The sequence below is a fragment of the Eutrema salsugineum genome, unplaced genomic scaffold (assembly GCF_000478725.1).
Source record: "Eutrema salsugineum unplaced genomic scaffold, Eutsalg1_0 scaffold_8, whole genome shotgun sequence".
Classification (NCBI taxonomy): Eukaryota; Viridiplantae; Streptophyta; class Magnoliopsida; order Brassicales; family Brassicaceae; genus Eutrema; species Eutrema salsugineum.
The window spans coordinates 8869810-8896182 of NW_006256414.1; the positions used below are offsets into that span (position 1 = coordinate 8869810).

Consider the following 26373-nt stretch of genomic DNA (forward strand, 5'->3'; position numbering starts at 1 on the left):
GATTTGAATGGCACTCCACTTGATGTGCCTTTATCACTCCAGGTCGCTGGAGGTTTTACTTCTTCTCCTTGAGGAGCCGTCTTCTTTCCTTTACTCTTCTTTCGGACTTTAACATTGTTTAAAACCCTTTTTGTGTTTTCGATCAGCTCCTGGATTTGGTCCTCATTAGTTTCTGTTGCATCCAGTGGAATAATGATCTTGATCTTTGCAAAAGATTTCGGCTTCTCCTTTTCTTTCTCTTTTGGCCGATTTCCTTTGCTTGGAAAATCATCTAGGATAGTCGGGTAAAACTTTCTGCGATCTACATTGAGGAAGACAGCATGTCGGTTTGCGTGATCGATTACTGCTACGGTAGTTAGGAATTGTCTCCCAAATATGAGAAGTTTCTCCTTGTCTTGATCCATTTCCAGGACTTGGAAATCTGCTGGAACAATCTTGTCCCCTACTAAAACTTGTAGATCATGAATTGCCCCTTCAGTATCTTTTTGAGATGAATCTCCAAAGATAACCTTGACCGTCGATGTCTTTAAGGTTTTTATGCCCAATTTTTTGGCAAATGCCTTTGACATGATGTTGACATTGGCTCCAGAATCGCACAGACAGTCTGTGAACCTGATTCCTGAAATAAAACATTGGAAAACAAAACGTCCCGGATCGTCGGCTTTTGTAAGCCTTTAAAACGGTGAATGTTGAGGTACCTTGAATGGTGGTTGCTTGGCATCAACATCCTTGTAAAGTGGTACAAAGATTGGGGTTTCTTCATCCTTTCCATCGGTTCTGGCTTCTTCTTCGGGCAGTGTGGTTATGGCATTGCAAAACCTCTTGGGGTTATCCTCAACTCTTCCGGGAAGAGCTCCACTTTGCCTCTTCATAGAGTCGGCTGTTTGGGCTACTTGTATGTCTAGCTTTTTGACGTGCGAAGATAAAGCTTCAAATTTTCCGTTCAGGTCATTGTACATGCAGTCAACCTTCACGTTCATGTCTTTAGATGCTTTCTCGTTTGTCATAACAAGCTGTTGGATGGACTGCTCAAGTCTTCCGATTTGTAAAGCTAGCTAGTTCGTCGTGACTCCTTGCTGTTGTACAAATTGATTGTTAAAACCCGTACCTTGATAGTTATATGGCTGTCGCGGTTGATAAGCTCCTATCCCTCCGAAGTTTCCACCTTGGAACTTGTTTTGGAAGGATTTTTGCTGTGGTGGGTAGTACTGGTCTTGAGGATTCTCCACGTTTGGATTGCCATAAGATTGTTGTTGAAGCCATTGTTGAAGCGATTTGGATATGGTGCTTGTGCTCCTACATAGTTCACCTCTTCTTCTTGAAAGGCTTGATTAATGTGATCGATATCACTAGGTCTTTCATCTTCTGCGCCATTGTTGGTCTCACAAACATGGATTGGGCGATTGTTGCTCTTCAAAAGCTGGCTCATCATGTTCTTCAACTCGGTTATCTCCTTGTTGTCTGTTCCGGTTTGCTTTGTCGAGCGATCGTATTCAGGACAATCATTGCTATTGGCTTGAGCCAAATTCTCGATGAGGGCTCTTCCTTGTGCTATCGTCTTTTTTCCAAAATCTCCATTGCTAGATGTATCAAGCGAAAGTTTGTATTTTGGTTGCAAACCTCGGTAAAATGTGCTTAGCAGGCTTGATCCAGGAAATCCATGGTGAGGGCAATCACGTTCATACTCCTTAAAACGTTCCCAGCCTTCATAGAAAGGTTCAGTCGGTCCTTGCTGAAAGCTTGAGATCTTTGTTCTCAACAAGTTCGACCTTGACTTAGTATAGAAGTGATTCAGGAAAGCAGTTTTACATTCTTCCCAATTTGTAATTGATCCTGCAGGCAAGGATTTCAACCAACGTGAGCTTTGTCTGCTAATGAAAAAGGGAACAACTTACACTTTAAGTAGTCTTCTGAACTTGGTTTGTTCTCATCATGCTGCAGATTTCTTCAAAGAGCTCGATATGGTCCATTGGATGTTCAGAAGGAACTCCATGGAATTGGTTTTGTTTCACCAATGAGATGATTTGAGGCTTGACTTCAAACTCATTCCAGTTCGGAAATGGAACTTGAATTGCAGATCGGTTCTGAAAATTTTGAGTAGGTGCATCGAAATCAGCTATGCGATGGTTCCTGGCTTGTCTACGGTGTTGATTTTCTGGCTGCACAGGGCGGTTAACGCGTCCATTCGGCTGCATCCCCTGGTGTTCACCATCGGCTGCATTGATGGGTGCATCAAGGTCTTCATGTTCTTTGATGATTTCTTGGAGGAACCTCATCCTCTTCTCCATCTTGTCGAGCATGATCACCTCCTCTGTGATCGTTCTCTTCATTTTCTCCATGTTCGGACCCATCTTGGTCCATATTTAAAGCTCGGTTAATAGGATCTCCAGGCTGGTTGTCGTTGGCCATTCCTTGCGTTCGTCTAAGTCTTTGAATTTCTCTCTGTCTATCTTGTCTAGAATTGAAATGTTTTCTACAGGTCTGCGCCTGGTATTCATGCAATTCAGAGAAAAACAAAAGAAGGAAAAGATAATTCAGCAAACTTTAAGAAAGAACTAGAGATCAGGTGTCTAGAACATAAATTAGAACAAGAAAAATAACAAAAGGAAGCGAAACAAATCTCTGGCAACGGCGCCAAAAACTTGATGTGTGTCAACTGCGTGAGGGAACAAGTTTTAACCTTAACAGAAACAAATGAAAGCCGCAAGTGCACAACTAATCAGTTGTAGTATTTAGGGATCGAATCCACAGAGATTTGTGTGCCTGGTATTCTTCTACGATTTCTAACTTTATGTCTAGACTAAATTGGTTTTAGAGGTTGGTTGTTTGTCACGGATTAAACTAAAATTAAAGAAAGCAAATAAATCCATCCTGAAAAGCAAGTAGAAAAATCGAATGGAAAGCAAATAAAGCAAGCAAAATATCAAACTAAAGTAAATAAAATGCAGATCTAAATAAACAAGTAAAAATTGATTGGTTTGTAAACTATGGCTAAAAACGCTGCACTTTCGGGAACTCTACAAGGATCATAATCGGTTTTAACACTAGGGTAGATAGATTGGGATTGACTGATATCGATATATAGGGTTCTAGAGCTAGAGTACGGCGGTATGACTACGTCACTGTCGTGATCATAACCAATTGTTTCTCGCAACCTTGACCAGTAGGTTTCCACTCTGGCCCTGGAAGGCAGAGAACGCCAGAGCTGCACAAGACTCGTCAATACTCACGATCTCGTCGCAGGTAGGTTTCCACTCCTACAGAAAAATCGCCTGTTTCATTCTAGGTCTGATACTTAATGAAAACTTTCGCAACACTAACTATCTAGATCAAATACTAGGTGATCAATCAAGCATACATGCAATAAGAACGAGAATAAACAGAGAACAAAGTTAAAATCCCAGATCTATAAACCTAGATGTCTTAATCGATTATGAGAGCCCCTTTCGGGAACCCTAAGCCCAACTCGGGATCTACTCAGACATAGCTGAGGTCGACATCATCATTGGTTTTAATAAAAGTAATCAAAAACAATAAAGAAAAGAGATGAAAGAAAGCTTCTCTATTGAAGAACTCAGACTTGAACAATCTTCTATGAAAATCGCATAAAACGGCTAAAGGAAAAGGGTTTCTGTAAAAGTATAAAGGTTCTCTCTAAAAACGACCTAAATGACAAGTATTTATAGTCTTCAATACTCCATGGTCTCTAGGGTTCTGGAATTGAGGCTGAGAAATGACTTTGGGCTTCAAAAATATGGGCTTTAATTCGGAGTTGGCCGGCCGGGGTCGGGAGTAACGTGACCGCGGGAAATAGGTGGTTGGCCACGGTCGGGAAGCTTGTGACCGCGGGAAATAGGCTTGTGGCCGCGGTCATGTGACTTGCTGGCCGTCTTCGAGTGGCTTCGGGGCTAATGGAATATCTTGAGATCCAACCGTTGGAATGTCTCCAAACCAAGTGCATTTGAAAGCTGGTTGATTCTTCTATAAGTTGTCCAAGTTTGAGGGTGATCAGACGGTGAGAAGGTATTCGTCTCTCCATGAGAGTTCTGATGGTCTGCATTTATCAAAAAGAGTCTTTTGTTCCAATTTGTGCCTCTTTATCCCAAATTACTTGAAAAATCTTTTAAAATCCGAAAATATAGAAATCCCTTGAAAACCTTTGAAAATGTAGTAAAAACACCTGTAAAAGACATTAAAGTGATCCATAAATATGGTCAAAATCTGGTGTTATCAATAGAGCCCCCCCCCATGGACCCCCGAATCCCAACTTGTCAAATTGATGTCTCTTGGATCGACCATGGACCGGTTAGTGGCCTAGGGTGGAGCTACAGGGACCATATGGGACAAGAGATCTTCGAACTTCAAAGCTGTCGTAGAAGCCTCTTGATAACACCTGATTTTGACCATATTTATGGATCACTTTCAGTATCTTATGCAGGTGTTTTCACTCAGTTTTAAAGGTTTTGTAAGTGTTTTTCATGTTTTAGAGTTTTAAAAGGCTTTTCAGGAAACTTGGAACTTTGGAGTACATTTTGGAGTAAAAGTACATTTTTAGATAAATTCAGACCGTCAGAAGTTTGGCAACCAATGAAGACTTTCTCACCATCTGATAATCCCCATATTTAAAGACATTATAGAGGAGACAACCAGCTTTCCAACACACTTGGAATCAAAGCAAACCAACAGTTAGATCTCCAGATATCATCAATGCACAGAAGGCCGATCAATACAAGTCCAGTCAAGCACATGAGCTTTCACCCGCGACCAGCTTTCTTCCCACCGCAGCTCAAGAGGTTTCACCCCTGGTGGACCTATGTCCGAACCTCAGGAGTCTAACTAAGGCCCAAGACACTTCCTGTACCCAATTTACAAGCCTTAGACGCCCAAGACTTGGAGAAACACTATAAATTCTCTTTTTAGGTCTTTTGTAAGGGTGCCTCTTTTTTCTCTTTGAGAGAAAAACTCATTTGTAGCTTTTGGTTTTATTTTTATGCATCTGTATAAGCTTTTCATCGCCACTCTGTCTTTAATAAGAGAACTTTTTATGTAACTTTTGTTTCTTTACTTTTCTTCTTTCTAGTTCTAAACCGATGATGATGTCTATCTCAGCCATGTCTGAGTAACCACCTAGTTGGGTGAAAGGGTAACCCAAAGGGACCCCATGTTTGAATGACATCTGGGTTTTTAGGAAAAAGGATTTCGAATTTTAATATGATTCTCCCATTCATCCAAATCTCAAAGCGGTAATTCTGGACTAATTACCCAGAATCCGATCCTAGGTTAAATCCGAGCCACGAGAGTGTTGTATCTGAGTTGCCTGAACTGCATCTTATGAACGTCACCGTCGTAGGAGACGAAAGCTACCTACGGTGGATAATTGCTATGAACAAGTGATTAAATGATTAGGATGAGTACTAGAGTTAATCTTATATGTGTCTATCCTAGTTTCAGAGTCATAGAAAATTCTTGCCTAAATTCCTTGTGTTTTAGAACATGAACCCTAAAGACGAACCTTATTCCCAGCGCCGTTTTTCATATAGTTTTCAACTGATTTTTATTTCCAGCTTTTTAATTCTCTGCTTAATTAGATTTAGTGACAAACCAAAACCTCTTTTTATTAGATTAGGTTTACGATTGTTTTTAGCATCAGTTAGAAGTCCTCAACACAGAAATCTCTGTGGATTCGATCTCTAAGTACTACTGCGTTTGCTGTGCATTTAGCTTGTCTAGAGTAAAACTTGTGTTGCCCACTGCACCCACACCACCTCTCGGTGTTACATGCGGAGATAGACTGACTACTCTGGACTATGTCTTGCCTAAGGAAAAGTGCTTTTCTATAATTCGAATCAAGACGGACTATTCAGATTTGATAAAAATGATTGAGAATCCAGTGGATTGGCCGGCGTTTACTTTAGAACTAAATTCATTCTTTCTCCTGAGAGATGTTTTTGTGAATTTTAACATAATTCATATTCCTCGTTCTTTAAATGTCTGTGCAGACTCTCTTGCAAAAGAGGCTCGAACACGAATTTTGATATTTTTCCAAGTAAGCCAGACAGAGTTGGTAGGGGTTGTTCCACGGAGCCACCACCTTACCGAGCAAATCTTGATTTAATCATATGGGTAGTTGAAAATAAAATAGTTTATTACAAACCCATGTAATTTTTTTTTTTTTAAATTTCACACAGCATTTGGTCATATACTGATTCTAAACATCTGTGGTGAAACGGGCGCTTTCCAAAATGTTTTTTGCGTTTTCCAAATCAAAGCCATCACGTCTATGGAACTCTTCAATCTGTAGTTATGGATTTATATAAATCGTGAATATAATGACGAAGTAATGCATATATGATGAAAAAAGTCGGGACGGTATCCAAAGTATTGAGGGTGAGAATGTAGAACCTGGTCATGAGGCAGATCTTTGAACTCAGGGAGAACCATACGTTGAGTGAACTCAATGTATGAAGCCGGGATTGTTTCAGTTACTCCATCTGCAAACTTAACCTCAAGTCTCTCTGAGATCGACGACACTTGTAAAAGTAGACCATCTTTACTCACTGAAATACTAATTCATTCCAATTATTTAACCGATAAATAATAGAAACATTCTAATGAAAAATCAAGGAGAACAAGTAAAGAAAACCTTTGAGAACTCCTCCGTCACTGTTGAGTTCAAATTCCTTTTCTTCTAGATACTCTTTGATGCAGTTGATGTCACTGAAACGGTGTTTAAGCCGATGAACAGAAAATGCAAGGTGGTTCATTGTGTAGCCGTGAATAAGTACCCATGCCGCAAATTCACTCTCCCTGCAGTGTTTTACAGTGGTTAGCAATGTGTTATCTTTACGAAAACAAAAAACTATTCTTTTTGAAGTTACCTCTTTTCATGTTTTGTTAGAGGAGTAATATTTTTTCAACCACCCACAAGTGTTTTATCATTGAAATCTATGATTGGATTAATATGATACATATATACTCGGTGGAATCACGATTTCAAAACATGAAAACTTGAAAAAATTACGGGGAAACGGTCTATTTCCCCCCCATAACTTTCATATAATACTATATCACCCTGAACTTTGAGCCTCGGTTTGTGTCTCACTAAAACAAAAGTTAAATAGATTATTCCTCCTAGTTGCAAAGTTCGAGATCTATTTCCCCCTCAACCAAAATTTCGATGGTTTTACATCGGTTCCGCATGTAAACCGTAAACCAGACGTGTTGGACCGAAAACAAAACCGAAATAAAAACCAAATCCGATCCTAGATCCGATCCATTCCCCCGACCCGTTCCCCAATTAAAATCCCCAAATTGAATATAAACCCTAAAACTCAGTTTTCCAAAATCAAAATCAAAATCGCGAATTCGAAATCAAAATCGCGAATTCAAAATCAAATCTAGTGGAGGATGAGCAATATATCCGGCGCATCTAGTGGAGTATCAAATGGTGGCCGAGATCGAGGAAGAGTCATGGGAATCTTCGTCTCGAAATTCAGGTACTTCTCTCCACTCCAATGCCTCCATGATCGAAAACGCTTTCCAATTTCGATAGAAGGTTTCTCAATTTGGGGGAATTTGAATTCTGGGTTCGTTTCTCAGGTTAGGGTTCTAACTGATTTGGGGATTTTGCTGTAATCGGGTTTTAGGTTGCAGTTTAGAGCTCGGGTGGGTTTTAATTGGTTTTTACGGGTTGTAATCGGGTTGTAATCGGTTTAGGTTAGGTTAATTTTGGTTTAGCGACTATTTGGTATACAGTAACCAACTAAAAACGTGGGTTGGGGGGAAAAGGATTTCGAAATTTTGGTTGAGGGGGAAATAGATCTCGAACTTTGCAACTAGGGGGAATAATCTATTTAACTTTTGTTTTAGTGAGACACAAACCGAGGCTCAAAGTTCAGGGTGATATAGTATTATATGAAAGTTATGGGGGGAAATAGACCGTTTCCCCAAAAATTACATACTATTTCAAGTTTTCATGTTTTGAAATCGTGATTCCACCGAGTATATATCTGTTACTATAATAAGTACGAAATAATAAACTGTAAAAATTAACCAGGTATTTTCAACCCATCCCTTATGTTTAATATTTGTTAGTTTATACAAAACTTTGTTCATCTAATAAATAATAGTTTTTTGTTTAAATTTATGCAGTTTTAAGTTTACTAGTCCTATTAATTCTACTATTTTATTATTTAACTATTCAGTTGGCATAGTACCTAAACGTTATAGGCTCACCAATTCTAGATAAATATGTCATTTTTCCATTAAAAAAATTCTTTTTACCAACAAATGTATTTTGGGAGATTTGGTTTAGTATTCCAAAAATTTATATATTTTGAAAAACTAATCTATGTTTTAAAAAATTTAAAAACAAACTTTTTGCATTTAAAATTTCTAAAATACCTTAAATAAATTACACATATAAATTATTATTTTTTGATAATTATTTTTAACTCCAATTTTTTTTATGTTTGAGTAAATTAAAAATACAGGAAAATATTTTTTAATTTAATTATTTACAAGAAAAATTACTAAATACGTTATTTAATTTAATATAAAAATTCAAATATACTCGTCCGTCATCATGATCAAACGGATCTTTTGAAGTGATCACGCAAGAAATGTAATATAAAAAGATAGTCAAATATGATTATTCAAACGCACATAAATTACCAACTACACAACTCACTTTAAAGTTTAAACTATCAAATATTGAATATTACTCAAAAGCAAAAAAGTATTTCTCATATAACTATCATAATAACTACAGTGATGAATACATAAAGTTTGAGCCGGTTGGTGATAAACATAAGAACAAATTTTAATAATAATATGTATATGTTTATATCTATATATATTAAAGTTGGAAGATATATCTAAACTACAAAATTTTATTAAAAAAAATAGTTTTTGTTTCCAAAAATATAAAAAGAAAATTATTTTATTTTTATAATTATAAATTCTCAAAATTCATATCGGAAAAAGTTAGTTTTCAAAACTTTATAAAGAAGGATTAGTTTTCAAAATAAATAATTTTTTGGAATATTAATTCGAAATCCCTCTATTTTTTCTCAAATTTTTTTTTTTTGAATAAAGGTTTTTTGGATGATTTTTGAATTAAGGTTTTCAAGTGTATTTAATAAAAGCTCCTCCATATGAATAGAGAGTGTTCCATACTTGGCAAGCTGATTGAAGTCGGAGGATGTTGGCTTTTCCCAAATTAAAGACCCCAAAGTACTTGAAATAACCGCTTGCTTACCACCTTCTGGTTTTAGATATTTCCGTATTATCTCCTAATCAACCATTAATAAGAAGTTAGGACCAACAAAGAAAAAATTAGATATTTCAAGACTCATGAGAACAACATTATGTCTGTAATCGTTCATACCTGTGATTCAAGACTTAGTTCGTCCACAAGAAGCTCAGATATAACAGGTCGTGGCAAAGGCCCGTTGCCTAGGCCGTGGCCGTCATCAGGGACGTAAACATCCGGAGGTGAAAACGTGAGAACACGTAGTTTCTTTGTTGGAAAATCAAGTCCATCTCCAATTTTATATCCATAATCCATGAAGAAACTTGATAAAGAATCTATTCCATAACCCTCCACCTATCCAAACCCAAATGTTTTATTTCCTCCGATTTATTGTAAATGTCGTTTAGAGGTTTTTCACAGATATTAAAAATATTAAAAATTTCTGTTTTACCTCTACTAATACATTACATCATTTGATTCTACAAATTAAAAAACTGAGATAATTAAATTTTCTGTTTTTATACAGTAACCGAGATTTGTCGTGGGGATATAGAGTTTTAACTCTTTTTTTTTTTTTTTTTTCTGTGGGGAACTAGAAATAGAATTTACAAAGCATGAGAAATAGGTGTACGATAGTTCTCATGAGTAATAGTTCGTCGGACAATAAATGTCAACTAATCTCCAGGAAGTTAACACTTGCTTGATTCGTTGTATATTTGTGAAAATCGACAAATTTTCAAAGTCAAGACGTACCTTTAGTGTCTGGAAAGTGAAGTGGTCGTAGCAGATCTTCTCGTTGTCCACCGACTGAACTAGTTCCCATATCGTCTTCGCCGTCGGGTTCATCGTCAGATACGTCTTCAGTATATTCTCAAACACATTCCGAAGAAATCTTTCACTTCCTCCCTGTTACATGGAAACTATGAACTATCGAAAATTCACAAAACAACTCTTTTTTCCCTTCAAAGAAATCAAATTTGAGTAAGAACCTTGAACGATGAAGTGTGAGGCAAGTCGAAGGAACCCATATAGGAAGATCTTTGAGTTGTGTTTAAGAAACTGAGCCTTGCTTAGTTGTTTGTGTCTAAGAAACTGAACCTTGCTTGGTTGTTCTTATATATTATTGTATTTCGTTATTAACCAAGACGAAGGGAAAACTACTAGAGCATGTACATTAAACGACTTTATTAAAAGTTGCTTAAAATTATTATAATATTTTTTTATAAGCAATTTTTTAAAGGTCAGCTCTAAAAACCCTTCTGCAAAGATCAGTCTTTATATTTTGGACTTCTTTTTCATTATTTTAACTTAAAATATTCATTAGCAACCAAGTAAAAAATGTGAAGGACTCTCAATAGACATAGTCTTATCTTCAATTTTATTTAATTATTGTCCTCCAACGATAATGGAGTAGATAAATTAAACTTAGTTTTAAGTTAACCAAACAAGAGGTCAGTATTATGTTTCACTTTTCTTGACTATTCACTATTATCGCTCGCGACAAGATTATATGGGCAGCTGCGTTTTTGGGACAAAATCAATTCATTCAACGAATCTGCTCGATTGGGCTTATTTATTTACGCATTTCTATGCGAGGAAAGGGAGTCACACAGATTTGCTTGATTGTTGATGAGAGAACTATATTTTATTGGGAAAGGTGGGATTAATCAAATCATATAAGATCCTTCATTCAATTATTTTATAATAAAAAAAACAAGGATGTGATAATTGTTCAGCTAGCTCGTTTCCTTTTATCTTTTCCTTATGAATTATGATCTTCTCAGCTTTATAATTTAGACATGATACACGAGATTTTATTGTTCACCTAACTTTTTACTTTTGTCTTCTATAATTTTAAAATACACCTGGGCATTTCGTGAAAAGTACATGTTACGTAAGAATTTCATAAACATTTCGAAAAGAGAAATCTAAGTTTTTCGTAAAAATGTGAGAGTAGTAATACGGAAACTAGAACTGAATACAGTACATGAATTTTCTCTATAAGAATATTTCACTAGTAAATCTATTTATAACTTACAAATATATATAATTCGATTTAGAGCAACCTCAAGACACACCTTGATTTGCTACACTAGTTCTCTTTGTTCTTGAATCGATACGTGATTCAAGAACCTCACCCCAAATCTCTTAGCACTTTAGCTCATAAACCTTTACAAGAAATTTGCTCACCTTTTGCTAAAAATCTCTCTCAATTGTGTTTAAACCCTACAAGGTTCTCACACGCCTATTTATACACAATAGGACTTGTGGCTAACCCTAGCCGAGACTCTCCTTGCGATTTCTCCAAATCTTCATGAGAATCTTCTCCTTCCTTATCTTCTCCTAAGATAAAGAAAACTCCAAATATCCTTCAAGATACTCCAAGCCTCCTATCCAAGGAAGCTTCTCGACTCTTGAAGTGTCCAGCACGTCCTGCAGCTCCAGCTCAACTACCAGCTCACTTCGACGTGTGTGGATTGCTCCGCAAGTTTTTTCCGTGTCACCTCTTGAGCTAGCCCAGCTGCTACACGTGCTGCTTCAGCTTTGTTTGCATCTTCAATCTCCTCCTTTTTATCATAAGTGCCTCACAAGTACCTGCCCATGAAATCGAAGACACACAGACACAAGCCAAAGCACTACAAACCACAAGCCATTCTGAAATGATTCTGATTAACCAAAAGAACTAAAAAAAACTGGAGTACTAAGTCTTAACATAAACGAGTTCAAGGAGAAACAACAAATAACAAGAGTCATAAAGCCTCTCTCCTTACTCCCCCAGAATCAAAAGAATTCAAACCCCAAAACCCAAAGAACTCCCCCATAAGTCCTGCATCCATCGATTTCAACTTTTTCCCCCTGCTTGTGAGCATAGATGTTAAAAACACATCGAGGAGCAAACATATGTTTAAGTTCAAACATAGTCTAAGTGGACTTACTTGTGATTGCCGTATGCAACATGGCTGTCACAACCCCCAGACTTTCGAGGACAGAAGACAAATCTTCAAGAGCTGTCCTGATTCCTTCTGCACTAGCCGGAGGCTCTGGCACCCGTACTACTCCCAGACTCACGTTGGTGACTCCTCCAGATGATGAGGATGGCTCGAATGCTGCCTTAGGTCGCGGGTTTGGCTCTGGTGATTGTGACGTTGAGGCTAAGGGCGTCTTCTTCCGAGATTCTTTCTTCTTTTTCCCTTCAGCCTTCTCCTCTGTAGCTGCAGCTGCTTCTTTTTTGAGAAAAGTTTCCCCACTTCGTGGATCCTTGTTGTATTTGGTTGGGGAGATCCACGATTCTCCTTCGTCAAGCTGTAGGATGAGTTGGCACTTAACAATCTTGCGGATGAGGCATGGGAACATTAGCCATCGCCGATCTCCTTTGATCACCTTGCTCAGATCGAGCATCTGCTGAAAGATTATCAGGTCGTTGTCAACTTTGACCCTGTATGACAACTTGTAGACCAGCCTTGCCCGTTCCTTCGATATATGGTGCTTGTTCGTAGAAGGCACTCAGTTATATGAGGCTATCACCATCAGTGCAGCAATCTTCGTAGGGAAATCTTTGGAGGTCAGTTCCGACCACATAGGCTGGTGACCCCTGGACAAGAAGCGAAATACTTCAGACATTGGCACAATATCTGCCTCAGCTTCAGCCTTCCTCTTTGATTCAGTAAGTGGCTCACGACGAAGAGTCTCGTTGATAATCCTCGAACTCCTCGAACATTCCCAACAAATACCTGTGTCACATCGCCTGGTGTCTCCAATGGGAGTTCAGCATAGAACTCTCGTACCATCTTGTCACATCGCCTGGTGTCTCTGATGAGAGTCCAGCATAGAACTCTCGTACCATCTTGCTAACATATGGCTTAAGTTGAGTCACAGACCAGCGCTTCCACTCTCCGTCAGGACTCCATGGTATTCCCATTAGTCAGCTTCATCTACATCTACCACGCGTTTAGACCAGATAGAGCGGGTAGCAAAGAGGTTATACCTTCGTTGAGCTGGGGTCTCCTCCATTGGCTTTGTCTTCTTCCTCTTCCTCTTCTTGTTTGCTTGACGACTCAGCCTCTGTGCCAGGGACGTTTGGGGTTGGCTCGGCTTGTGTCTCTGAGGGATGAGAGGATATGACTCTTTCTAACTCTTTCCGAGCTTGCTTTGCAACGGGTACAGCCAACATTGCCATACTGCGGTTCCTTTCGACTTCGTCGATTTGCTCCTGAACCGACATCTCCTCTGGTCGCTCGTCTGTTCCAGTTTCCAGGCCCCTTCCTTCTTTGTCACTGGGACACGATGCTCCTTTGACCTTGGGCCCATCAGCTGTTCGAGTCTCCGGCAAGGACTCTCCGTCTATCCCTGACTTATCAGCCCCTTGGATTTCAGTCTCGACCCCTGGGTTCTCCTCTTTTTTCAGCTCGGGCTCCTTCTCGGCACTGTTTGGCTCCTCATATGCTACCGATTCGACCTGAGCTTCGCCGAGGTGTGGGTTCTCCTCCTCCGGTTTGTCCGAGGGCTTGGCGGATGAGTTTTCGCTCTCGTCAGTAGTAGCGAATGATTCACTGTCACTTTTGACCTTCTTTCTCGCCTCTGGCACTCGTTCGTCCTGAGTCACCGGCGGATTCTGTTCTTCTCCACTTGACTCATCGATTAAGTGAGGAGTCGAAGCATAACCTGTTGCATGCACCTTCTTTGATAATGATTTCTTTCTGATGAGACCTCTGCGTGTTCCAAACACCATTTTATGCACAGATCTAGACTGAGATGCCTTGAATCTAGTCAAGTAGATTCTCTGCACCTAGGGTTTTGCCTCAAATCAATTTTGTGACTCTTCCTTTTCTTCTCCTGCAATTATAGCAACTTTGATTTCCCTCTCCTCTGTTTTAATTTTTTTTTCTTCTCTTCATGGGCTCTTGTTGTATGAGCATCGTTTGTCCGTGGCCCACCTCCTGTTTTATTGTGACACATTTTTTCTTTGGGAAAGGAATCATTAGTAGAACACATAGAACATGACAATCATTGACACATTTAATCCGATGAATCTGTGGTCACAAACATGAACAGTAATCTCCCCAATCATCACTCATCAACTGGCTTTTGAAAAACATTTTTAAGTTCAAATTGTTTACCCAGTTTCATGAATGATGCATACGCTGACTCAGCACTTGACTCGAATGAACACTCAGCTTCTTCTTGATTCTTTGTGCCTTGTGAGTTTTTGATGCTGAAACTAGCTTTCACACTACCTCGTCTTTATCATGATCTTCATCAGTTTTTAACCTTTATTCATCAAGAGAGAACCATGTTTTTATGTACTCTCTTTTTGTATGAGATACACAGTAACTTAGCAGCTTTCTATCTTTTTCTGCCTTGGGTTTTTCCATTCTATTTGGGCAGCTTCCCTTTTTCTTCTACCTTGGTTTTTTTCTCAGCTTAGACAGAACCCTTTTGATTTAGACCCTGTCTTAGTGATGTTGATTCGTAAGTCAGCCTTATCACTTTGACTTCTCAAAGACTGACTCACACCAGTTCCAGCTTGTTTGGCTCTCTCTGTGAAACCTGTACTTATGTCAAGACATGACGACGAGATAGGAAGCTCTTTTTCTCTAATCTGTAATCTTCAAAGCTGAATCAAAACTTTATGTTCACCCTGTGTCAGTACCTGTATCAATTCTTCACATCTCAAAACATTTGTTAGATTCCACAAACATCATTTCTCAATGTGACTAAATGATTAAAATCCAAAAGTTTTGTGAATAAATAAGCCAGTTGAGTTTCAGTGACAACATGATCGATTACTATTTGTTTTTGTTCTACTAACTCACGGATAAAGTGGTGTCTTATGTCGATGTGCTTTGTCCTTGAGTGTTACAGCGGATTCTTTGAGATGCTTATTGCACTCTTGTTGTCACAGTATACCAGAAGTGCCCCTGGTTCCATCCCATAGTCCATCGACATCTGCTTCATCCATAACAGTTGGCTACAACAACTACCCATGGCGATGTACTCTGCTTCAGCTGTGGAGAGGGACACCGAGTTTTGCTTCTTGCTGAGCCACGAGATGAGGTTGTTGCCAAGAAAGAAACACCCATCACTGGTGCTTTTTCTATCATCGGCACTTCTTGTCCAGTCTGCATCACAGTATCCTATCAGATTCTGGTTTGATACTTTAGAGTACCAGATGCCAAGATCAACCGTACCCTTGACTTACTTGATGATCCCTTTCACTGCCTCAAGATATGACTGCTTCAGTTTAGCTTGATACCTCGCATAGATGCCAACACTCAGGAATAGATCAGGTCTGTTTGCTGTGAGGTAAAAAAGACTTCCGATCATTCTTCTATACAAGGTTGGATCGATATTTGTCCCTTCATCATCTCGCGAGAGGCTGGTGGTTGTGCTCATCGGTGTCTTTGTTTCCTTGCATGAGTCTAGTTTGAATCGCTTCAGAAGATTCCTAGCATATATGCTTTGTGAGATAAAGACACCTTCCTCTGACTGGGTAATCTGAAGTCCCAAGAAGTACTTAAGTTCACCAACCATACTCATCTCAATTCACTAGTCATGCTTGCAACAAGGCATCAACCAGTTCTTGAGAGTGTTCCCAAAGATTATGTCATCCACAAAAATCTGGACAGTCATTATCTTTTCTTCCTTCTCCAGAATGAACAATGTTTTGTCCACACTTCCCCTCATGTAGCCTTCTTGAACTAGAAAACTCGTCAGCCGTTCATACCAAGCTCGGGATGCCTGCTTCAAACCGTACAACGCCTTCTTGACCTTGTATACATGACCCGGATTGACTGCATCTTAAAACCCCTTCGGCTATTCCACATACACCTCCTCCTGGATAAAACCATTCAAAAATGCGCTCTTGACATCCATCTGGTATACCCTAAAATTAAGTATGCATGCCATTCCCAGAAAGAGTCTGATTGACTCAAGACGTACTACAGGTGCGAATGCTTCTTCAAAGTCCACTCCTTTTACTTGTGAGTAGCCCTGAGAAATTAGTCAAGATTTGTTTTGAACCACAGCTCCATTCTCATCAATCTTGTTCTTGAAGATCCATTTGGTTCCTACAACGTTGCAGTCCATCGGTCGTGGCACTAGTTCCCACACATCATTTCGAACAAGCTGTTCCAGCTCTTGTTCTATGGCGATGATCCAGAACTCGTCCTCAAGTACTTGTCTGTGATCTTTAGGTTCAATCACTGACACAAAGCACGAGTATAGCCCCATTTTCGAAAACTTTCCAACCATCTTCTTGAAATCCAGCTGAATGCCACGAGTCTTTCTCCCTTCATTGACCTCACTGATAACATCTGAGGATGAATGATTCCGATGGACCTGCTTAGCCTCCCTTTGAGTTACACTCTGAGGTGGCTCTGCCGAAACTGACCCCTGTTGTACCACCTGTTCAGCCTGTGTTACTCGATTCTCTTCATCACCGTCCGAGTCACTACTGATTAAAGGCTTCTCCCATTCCATATGTGCATAGTCATCAAACACAATATTGACTGATTACACCAGAGCCTTTGAACTTGTGTTGAAGACCCGAAATGTTGAACTGTGACCTGAGTAGCCAAGGAACATGCCTTCATCACTTCGTGAGTCGAACTTTCCAAGATGGTTCTTGTCATTCAAGATGTAGCACCTGCATCCAAAGACATGAAAGTAACTTATGTTAGGTGTCTTTCCTTTCCACAATTCATAAGGAGTTTTTGATGTCCCCTTTTTGATGTACACTCGGTTGATTATGTAGCATGCCATGCTGACTACTTCTGCCCAGAATCTCTTAGGAACTTGATTTCCATGAATCATTGCGGGAGCCGTCTCCTGTAGTGTCCGATTCTTTCGCTCCAGTACACCATTTTGCTGTGGTGTCCTAGGTGCAGCAAACTGATGAGCTATCCCATGACTCTCACAGAACAGCTTCATGAACTTGTTCTGAAACTCTCCACCATGATCACTCTTTACTCGTTTGATCGAGCCGCTTTCATCCAGAAGTTGCAATGCCCAGATTTTAAAGCTATCAGTCGTATCAGACTTCTCTCCGAGGAATCTGATCCATGTAAATCTGGTGAAGTCGTCTACTAGCACAAACACGTATCGTTTTCCTCCCAAGCTCTCAGTGTGCATCGGGCTCATCAAATCCATGTGGACTAGATCAAGTGGTGCCTTAGACTGTACATCAAGAACTCGTTTGTGTTAAACTTTGACCTACTTGCCTTGATTCCAAGCTCCGCACACAAATTTTTCTCCTCCTTTAATCGTTGGAACTCCTCTGATGCTCTCCTTTGAGTTGAGATCATTGAGTTTCCTGATGTTCATGTGTCCAAGTCGTTGGTGCCACAACGGTAGATCATCACAGGCACTGAAAAAGCTCATCATGGACCCTGACTTGTTCCACATGTAGCAGTTGTTACCAGATCTTACTTCCGTGAGTATAATCTGTCCATCATCATTCACAGCTCTGCACCCCTTGTTTGTGAATATCACAGTGAGACTTTCGTCACACAGCTGACTTATACTGATGAGATTTGCGTTAAGTCCCTGAACAAGGTAGACATTAACTAAATCAGGTTGATTTTTCGTCTTTTGTCATACCTTTTCCTTGTATAGCTCCGATACTCCCATCACCAAATGTCACTCTTCCTCCCTTAATCTTCTTGATATTTTGGAGGTAACCTATGTTCCCAGTCATGTGACGTGAGCAGACACTGTCGAAATACCAAGGGTCTGACTCATCTTCATCACTTTCCACCCATGCCATATTGCACTTGAACCCATACCACATCATGGACATTGGGTCAACTCCTGAGGATTCTTTGATAGTGAACTCCCACGACTTTGCAGTATTTTTTTTTTTTTGCCTCTTCGGTTCATACCTCAGATCCTCCTTTCTTACCCATATTTGATTCTTGAACCCGTTTCAGCTGAACTTTTCTTGTTTCCTCAGCTTCTGTATCCTGTTCCACCGGCTGTAGCAGTACGCTTTGATGTGTCCGACCTTGCTGTAGTAGAAACACTCCTGACCTTTCCGTGTTCTTATGTCAGATCGTCAAGCTTCTTGGTTGTCATACCCAGATGAAACAAATTTGATTTCGTTTGAGTAGTTCTGTTCTCATCCAGTGTATCACAGACCATGCTTCACGTTTACTTGACGTCCATAGCTGAAGATCTTATCCAGTTGCTTAGTCCCTGCGAACATCTGAATCTGTTTCTTCAGCTGATCCAGTTCTGATTCCAGTTTTTCTGATATCTTCTTTTCTATCTTCAGATTGATAAGTAAGATTTTTAATTCTTAGACGGGTTATCAATCCCTTATGTCACTTGCAGTACAAAGGGCATCAATCCATATATGTCATAGTTAGGCACTAGTTTATGTGACAAGTTCTTAAGTCAAGTGAGACAAGAAAGGTTTTTGGTGGTGACAAGAAACAAGAAAGCATATAAAACAAGAAACAAGCAAGCAAGATGATTAACTACTAAACAAAGCAAGCAACCAAACAAGATGATGATAAAGCAAATGATGAAAGATAAACCTCTAGATGTGATCATTGATTAGGGTGCTTTAGATACTGATTCATGATGCTAAGAATATAATGCAACACTTGCTACTCTTTAGTCTAGGCTTCTTAATCAGATTAATCCACTCTCATGACAGAAATCTCTTTGCAAATCACTTAATCAAGTCTAACAACCATTAGAGATAACCAAGCAATCAGCAAGCATAATGTTCCAAGCCTAATAAGTGACCAAACAATCTCTAACAAAGAAAGACTGAATCTTTTACAGAAAGACATAACAATCAATCACATGTTCTCAAAACATTTTAACTTAGAACTCTATTCTAGATTAATCCTCTCATGAAGGTATTAACCTCTACACTAATCCATTTTCAAACCAAATTCTCATTTGTGAAATATGAATCAATAAGCATTAAGAAACAGTTCTAATATGTCATCTATGCTTCAAACAAACATTCTCATGCCATTTAAAACATAAACCCTTAAGTTAGCTCTTTCAGGCATTTCATCAAACACTTTTGGTGCATGAAATGCCTATGAACCCAAATTTCACTTTCCCAAGGAAATCTGGCAATAGGAGCAGCTAACTAAGGAAATGAAATCAGAATCTAGAACCTAAACATCATAAATCAAACATCTAAGCACCCTAATATACACACCTAAAAGCTTAAAAGAAGACTACTCACTAATCATGATGAACACACCATTTCCTTTGCAAGAGGTGATGTTAATCATGATTAGAAGTAAAGATGAGATGAAGAAATGATAAGAAACAGCTTTAAGATGATTAAATCTGCTAGATATCTCTTGATCAAACTCGTTTTTACACTAAAGAGGCAAAGAAACAAAGAGAATCAAACTTAGTCTGCTAGATAATTACTAAAACATATATATAGGTAGGGTTTCTTGATGGGCCAACTGGAATCATCAAGGTGGAGAGTATTAAGGTGAAGGTGGAGGTATTTCAGAATCAGGAATAGTAGAATATTTAGAATAAGAGTCTGGATCAAAAGAAGAATCAACATATCTCAGGGACTATTAATTAGTCCGGGGCAAGAAAAGAGACTATTAAACCTCCTAGTCGATTTGATGATGCCGATGTAGCTGTGTGCGTATATGCACTAACAGTGACTGAACTAATAAAATATGAAGAGCCAAAATCAGTTCATGAAGCATGAAAGGAAAGAAACAAAAGGAACTGCAAAGGAGATACTGATGAGGAGATGTGGTCACTTGATTTTTATCAAACTTAGGTACAAGAGGGTATTAAAACTAAGCCAGGAATTTCATGTGTTGACGAACCTAGATTCATAGCAGGGTTAGTTGCTAAAGATGTCTCTTTGATTGAAGGTATTGATTATAATGAATTTTTTTCTCAAATAGTTAAACACACAACAATAAGGTTTATGTTGTCTATGCTGGTCAGTCTTTACCTTGAGTTGAAAGAGTTAGATGTTAAAATTGCATTTTTGCATGGGAATTAAGAAGAGAGAATACTAGGAAATAAAGTTTGTCTACTTCAAAGATCTTTATGGGGCTTGAAGCAATCTCCTAGACAGAGGAATTTGAGGTTTGATCAGGTTATGAAGTCACTGAGTTTTTCAAGGAGTCACTTCATACTTGTGTGTACTTCAAGAGCTATGACGATAAGAGTTTTGTTTATCTTCTGCTTTATGTGGATGATATGCTGCTTGTTGGTAAAGATTTGGTTATAGTTCAAAGGCTATAGGATATTTTAAGCAAAGAATTTAAGATGAAAGACCTAAGATCCACAATTAAGAGGATCATAGGCATGGACATCACTAGAGACATGGTTAAAAATGTTTTGGTACTATCACAGGAAGCTTAGATCGAGAAAGGTGATCAGGAATTTTGGTTTGAATGACTCAAAGTCAATTCAACCTTTAATGGGTTGTCATTCTAAACAGTCAAGCACTAAACAAAAATATAAAGTAGAAGCCGATCTAGAAATCAAAATCATTAGGATTCAGTTCTGGAATGAACATGTTCATAGTAATTATGAAATAAAATCGGAAAACGACATATTTCCCCCTCGGAACTATCATATAGTAACAAATCCATCAAAAGTTTCAACATTGTCCTAAATTCCCCTAATTTGAAGTTGGAAACGTATATCCTTCCAATTAGAAAGTTCAAAACTTATTTAACCTCAGAATTAAACTTCGAAACTAAAAACTACCTAAACCATAATTCAACTCGGTTTATTGTTAACCAATCCAATCTTAATTATATAAACATAAAACTAAACCGATTATAACCAATATAACCAATTAACCCAATTATTCCACACCCACCCGATTACAATCCCTAATATCCTTAAAATTAAAAATTCTCAAATTCTTCATATCGACGATGATATCGTCGTCTACCTCTGCTCTCCCTCTCCTCTGCACATCCATCCTTATCCTCTGCACATCAACTATGAAGATGATTTTCGGCTCAGGAGATGTGAGGAAGGATATAACTGCGGCGAATTTGGACCCAGAAAAGCCGGATTGCTTCAGAGATATTTAGAGGATCAATTGATTCTTGTTAAATCTGTATGATGGCAGCGAAGAAGAAGGCCACAATCTTGATTCCGATCTGCAGAGAATGTCTCCAGAATTGTCATCTTCTTCCTCTCTTCATCGTCACCATACCCAGCTTTCTTCTTCCTCTACAACATCACCAACACTGCTTCTCTCCTTTGTTTCCAGTTACAGATAACTTAATCGTTGTTGTACATAACCAAAATTGCGGATTAATGTGATTCTTTGATTCAAAAATTGTAATCTAAAATCTTCCTTCATAATCATTTCGTTTGGGGCTGATTCACACTCTAGCTTCGATGCCCATAAAGTGAATTACGGGAATTGTGGCTTCGGGTTAAATACAAATAGAAGATAAATGTAAAAGTTAGGGCTTCCCAATGAATATGCATTGAGTTTCGTTGATTTCGCTTCAGATTAGAAATAAAAAGATATGAGTGTTCCAGTTTCCATTGGAACGATGAAGCGAAAAAGAGAGAAAAATATTGAAATTATACATCAATAACTGTGTGTGCTAATATATCAAAAACATAAAGCTAAAGGACTAATTTGCAAAATCATAAATTTTGGTTTGCTGTTATGTGTTTTCAATTCCGTTTAGTGTCGGATTTAGCTAAATTAGTATTGGTTTAGGTTATAAACCAAAAAAACCAACATCTATGTGTAAAGTTTCGAACTTTCTAATTAGGAAGATATACGTTTTAAACTTTAAATCAGGAGGATCTAGGTCGAAGTCGAAACTTTAGGTGGATCTTTAACTATATGATTGTTCTGAGGGGGAAATAAGTCGTTTTCCCAATGAAACCGCTATTTGTTAATCACACTCATTCATGATGAATCAGAAAAAAATGGCAAAGGCTTGAATGATTCTGGAAAATATCACTTTGAGAACTGCAATAGATTGCATGCTTTTGAAAAATAGTGAAAAACAAGAAATATTGTTTCGTTCATATCTCTCTGCTTATAATTCGGAATCACGTGATTTAAGTTTTCGTGCGTAGATATTAAAATTATCTTTTAATTAATATATAGAACGTATGATTTGGTTATGTATTTTAGAGAGATATTAGGGTACCAATTTTCAGATATTTTTGCTGTTAAGCATTGTCTTTTAACAAGAACGTTGAACAGTAACCCGAGAAGAAAAAAACAAATAAATCTGTTTTTTCTAAATGACCATAATCTTTTTTATATACATGTTTTGTTGTTAATTCATGTATAAAATACATTGATCAGGTGGGAGTTCTGATTAGTTTAGAACTTAAAATTTTGCATAGACCAAATTAATTTATACTAAAAATTTTTTGATACGAGTGATATTTGGGAACATAGTGAACTCTCGATCTCATTGATAACATCGTATTTTGACCACTTTTATGGATCGTTTTTAAAATTTTTTTCTTATGCTTTTATTTCTTTTAGTTTTTTTTTTATTATAGTTTTCCAGTACTTGTAGTTTCAAAACTCTTTCCAGAAAACTTAGGAAAAAGCTTTGCAAAATGGATAGAAGACCAGATTTTTAGCTCAGGGTCAAACCGTCAGAAGTTCACCGTCAAATGAAGACCTTCTCACCGTCTGATCTAGCTCAAATTTGAAGACTTTAAAGATGAAGCATCTAGCTTTCCAGCACACTTGACATCAGGACAATTCAACGGTTCAATAAAAAGTTAAGCGAAGAGCAAGATGTCCAGACAATCAGGGTCAACATTTGGTTCCCCACGGTCGCCCACTTCGTAACCGCGGAGAATCAACGTTCCGACCCAAAAAGCCCATTTTAAAGCCTGTTCGATTTCTCTCTTCAAGGAAACCCTAAGTGACGTCCATAAATGACTTGAAGACCTCTATATACTTGTTTTAAGAACCCTAGATGATATCTTATGCTGTGTTAGTCGTTTTTTAGAGCTTTTTATACTTTTAGTTTGCTTTAGGTCTAGGGAGATAGAAATCTATCTCTTGAACCCTCTTTGTTTCTTTTTCAATACAACTTTTCAATACAATATTTTTCCTTTCTTTATACATGTCTGAGTAGTGATGTGGTCGTGGTGTGTTGAAGGTTGTCAAGTTTTACCCTAAATGAAATCAATAGCCGCAAGTGCACAGCTGATCGATTGTAGTACTTAGGGATCGAATCCACAAGGAAGGAGGATCTTTCTTGCAAAAGCCTTCAAAAGAAATATAAAGTAAGAAAGTCTAGAACCAAACGGTTTTGTGGGGGTTTTGGTGGTGTGTTTAAAATGTAAAAACGAAATCTAAAAAGCAACTACGGGAATTAAAATGACCTAATAACTAAACTTAGCGAAAACGAGTAAAAATGAGAAAAACGGCTAAACCTAATTGCTTAAATGAAAATCGATTGAAAGAGTAAAGAAACTAGACTAAAGCTTAAATGAAAATCGGTGTAAATCTATAAGAAAAGAGGCGCTGGGGTTCAGGGAAGTTTTCTCAGGGGTACGAACGATTCAAAACATTGCTAGAGAGTAAATTTGATAAGATCTTAGCTTAAACTTTTCGAACTGGAGTCAAGGACGTATAGATATGCCACTGTCGTGATCATAGACAACTATCTCTCTCAACCCTGACTAGTAGGTTTCCACTCTGGCCCTAGAAAAGAAGAGATACATTATGTTTAAGACTCGTCAGCATTCACAAATCGCCCATAGGTAGGTTTCCACTCCTATGTTTGTTTTGTTCTCCCACACTTGATCTGACACCGGATGAACACTTTCGTGTCACCAAGCATCTGGATCAGATTGTAGTTCATGACGCTACTCTCATACAGTAAAAACGAATTCAGAAGAAAAAGTTCTAAGATTCGGCTCAAAAGCTCATGGAATCCTCATCGAACATATAAATCCCCATCGAAAATCCCTTAATCCCAACAATAAAACTACTCAGACATGATGAACGAAATCAAAAACATAGTATTAAAAAGTAGAATAGAAACCGAAATTGAAAAAGAAAGAACAAGGGTTCAAGAGACAGATCTCTCTCTCCCTAAAACCTAAAAACAAAGCTTAAAATAAAATTTCTGTAAAGTATTTCGTCTCTCTTCTTCTCTTCTGAAAAACGACCTAAATGACATGTATTTATAGTCTCCAATACTCTCTGGTGTCTAGGGTTCCGAAATTGAGGCTGGGAAAATGATACGGGCTTCAGAAATGGGCCTTCAAAGTCGGAGTTAGCTGGCCGCGGTCCGGATGTGCGTGACCGCGGGAAATGGGTGGCTGGCCGCGGTCGCGGTGCTTCTGACCGCGGGAAATACTCTGTTTGCCGCGGGTGGAAACGCTTGCCGGCTGGTTTACGGGACATTTTGCTCTTTGCGTATCTTTTGATTAAACCGTTGGATTGCCAAGCTGTAAATTGTGCTGGAAAGCTGATACTTCCATCTTTAAGATCTCCAAATTTGAGATGGATCAGACGGTGAGAAGGCCTTCAATCAGGGGTGAACTTCTGACGGTTTGACTCTGAACTGAAATCTGGTTTTCTATCCATTTTGTTAAGGTTTTCCCTAAATTACCTGAAAAGAGTCTTGGAACTACAAATACTAGAAAAACGTAATAAAAGTACTTGAAAGCAATTAAAAACATAGAAAAAGTATTTCAAAACGATCCATAAAAGTGGTCAAAATACGGTATTATCAACTCCCCCAGACTTAAACCTTTGTTTGTCCTCAAACAAAGCAAAAGCCTAAACTGGTTAAGTGAAAACAAAAATAGGGAACGCACAAATCTCAGAGACATGAACTCTTAAACTAGGACCAAAGATAGTGCATCAATCCACAACTTAGTCTAGAAAATTCTCACCAATACACAAAAAATACTAGTCCACTTTTTCCGTCATGCAAAACTTAAACAATCTAAATCTTGATTCCAGTCAACTAGCTCTCTACATTCATTAAGTTCAATAGTGAGTTCTCATTAAAGACATCATCCAGGGTAGACGGCGTTTGGCATTAAAGGGCTATTTAAGTGGTGGAGTTAAAGTGTTTTGGGTTACCTGATGAATCTGGAGGATGCAAGATAATATGCAAAACCGCAAGAGAGATAAGGACCTGTTGATGACCATAGTTTTCAATCACTTCTTCTTGCCAAATGTTGTTGCATAATCCTTCCTCCTTTGTTGTAAACAGCTGTTCCCCCAGACTTAGATTGTTTCCGGGAATCAGAAAACAATCTAAAAAACTCCATAAAATCAAACTCTAGTTGCCTTGGGATTTAAAATTTGACCTCTCTAGATTCTCTAAGGCTTTTATTTCCTTTCTTTTCGTATTTTGCGGATTTTTTTTCTTTTTGGAAAGGAAATGCCTTTTAAAGAGATAGAGACTAGAGGACGAGATTGTACCAAAATTTGAGATTCTTCTAAGGCAAACTGAGCTTCCTCTTGTGTTGAATTCTTCCGGGAACTTTTCCGGCAAATCGCAGGTCTCTGTCCTTGGTGACTGAAAACTGCGTCGTTCCTCTTTCTCTCCAACGTTTTTGCACTTATCTGCATATAAGACAATGGAAAACAAGAGTGCATGTGGTTTGAAAGAGGATTGGTTAAGGTGGGGAACTAGCTAAAGATGAACTAGTCATTCAGGATCAATAGAGAGTGGTAAAAGGATAAAAGAGTCCTGAATGTATGATTCGTTTCCCTGGTCTGATGCTTCAATGAGACATTTAAGTCCAAATTAAGTCCAAATAAAACAGAGCTAGTGTATCCCTTCATCTAAATCGAAATCATTCAAATTCCTCTGGGGTACTTCGTTTCAAATGTGCTTAGCTACCGCCTAGTCTAGTCCTAAATCATGAATGAGCATGTCACTAGGAACAGTCTAAAAGCACACAGTCAACTATCATTGATTCATGTTCACCATTCCCTTTAAAACGTATTTTGTTTTGAAAACCAATTTTGAAACACTTTAAGGAAAATCCAAAAAGTGTAGATAATGCAAGACTCATGAAAGAAAAGTGGTTAGAAAGGGATGAAATCCTCCCCCAGACTTAAATCACACTGTCCTCAGTGAAACAAGTCGAGATTGGATGAGAAAAATGCATAGATAATCGAATTG

At 38.3% G+C, this 26373-nt stretch overlaps 1 protein-coding gene and 1 non-coding gene across 2 annotated transcripts; one reads left to right on the forward strand and one right to left on the reverse strand.

The window, feature by feature from the left end:
• Nucleotides 1-1655: 1655 nt before the first annotated feature.
• On the forward strand, nucleotides 1656-1760 carry LOC112082390. Its single transcript, XR_002897056.1, has one exon. It is a non-coding gene; the product is annotated as a small nucleolar RNA R71 (small nucleolar RNA).
• Nucleotides 1761-6208: 4448 nt separating this feature from the next.
• On the reverse strand, nucleotides 6209-10375 carry LOC18010350. Its single transcript, XM_006392357.2, has 7 exons — nucleotides 10243-10375; nucleotides 10007-10159; nucleotides 9389-9607; nucleotides 9178-9293; nucleotides 6644-6807; nucleotides 6403-6557; nucleotides 6209-6295 (listed from the first exon to the last, which is right to left on the reverse strand). The coding sequence occupies exons 1-7, from the start codon at nucleotides 10279-10281 to the stop codon at nucleotides 6209-6211; spliced, it is 933 nt and encodes a 310-aa protein (XP_006392419.1). The 5' UTR covers nucleotides 10282-10375.
• Nucleotides 10376-26373: the final 15998 nt, after the last annotated feature.

What these genes read in the sequence shown, in the direction of transcription:
- LOC18010350 (XM_006392357.2), bottom strand. Translation starts at nt 10,281, where the DNA reads ATGGGTTCCTTCGACTTGCCTCACACTTCATCGTTCAAG. An exon ending in CTCACACTTCATCGTTCAAG is followed by an intron (nt 10,160 to 10,242) that starts GTTCTTACTCAA and finishes TCCATGTAACAG; the next exon opens with GGAGGAAGTGAAAGATTTCT. An exon ending in TCACTTTCCAGACACTAAAG is followed by an intron (nt 9,608 to 10,006) that starts GTACGTCTTGAC and finishes GGGTTTGGATAG; the next exon opens with GTGGAGGGTTATGGAATAGA.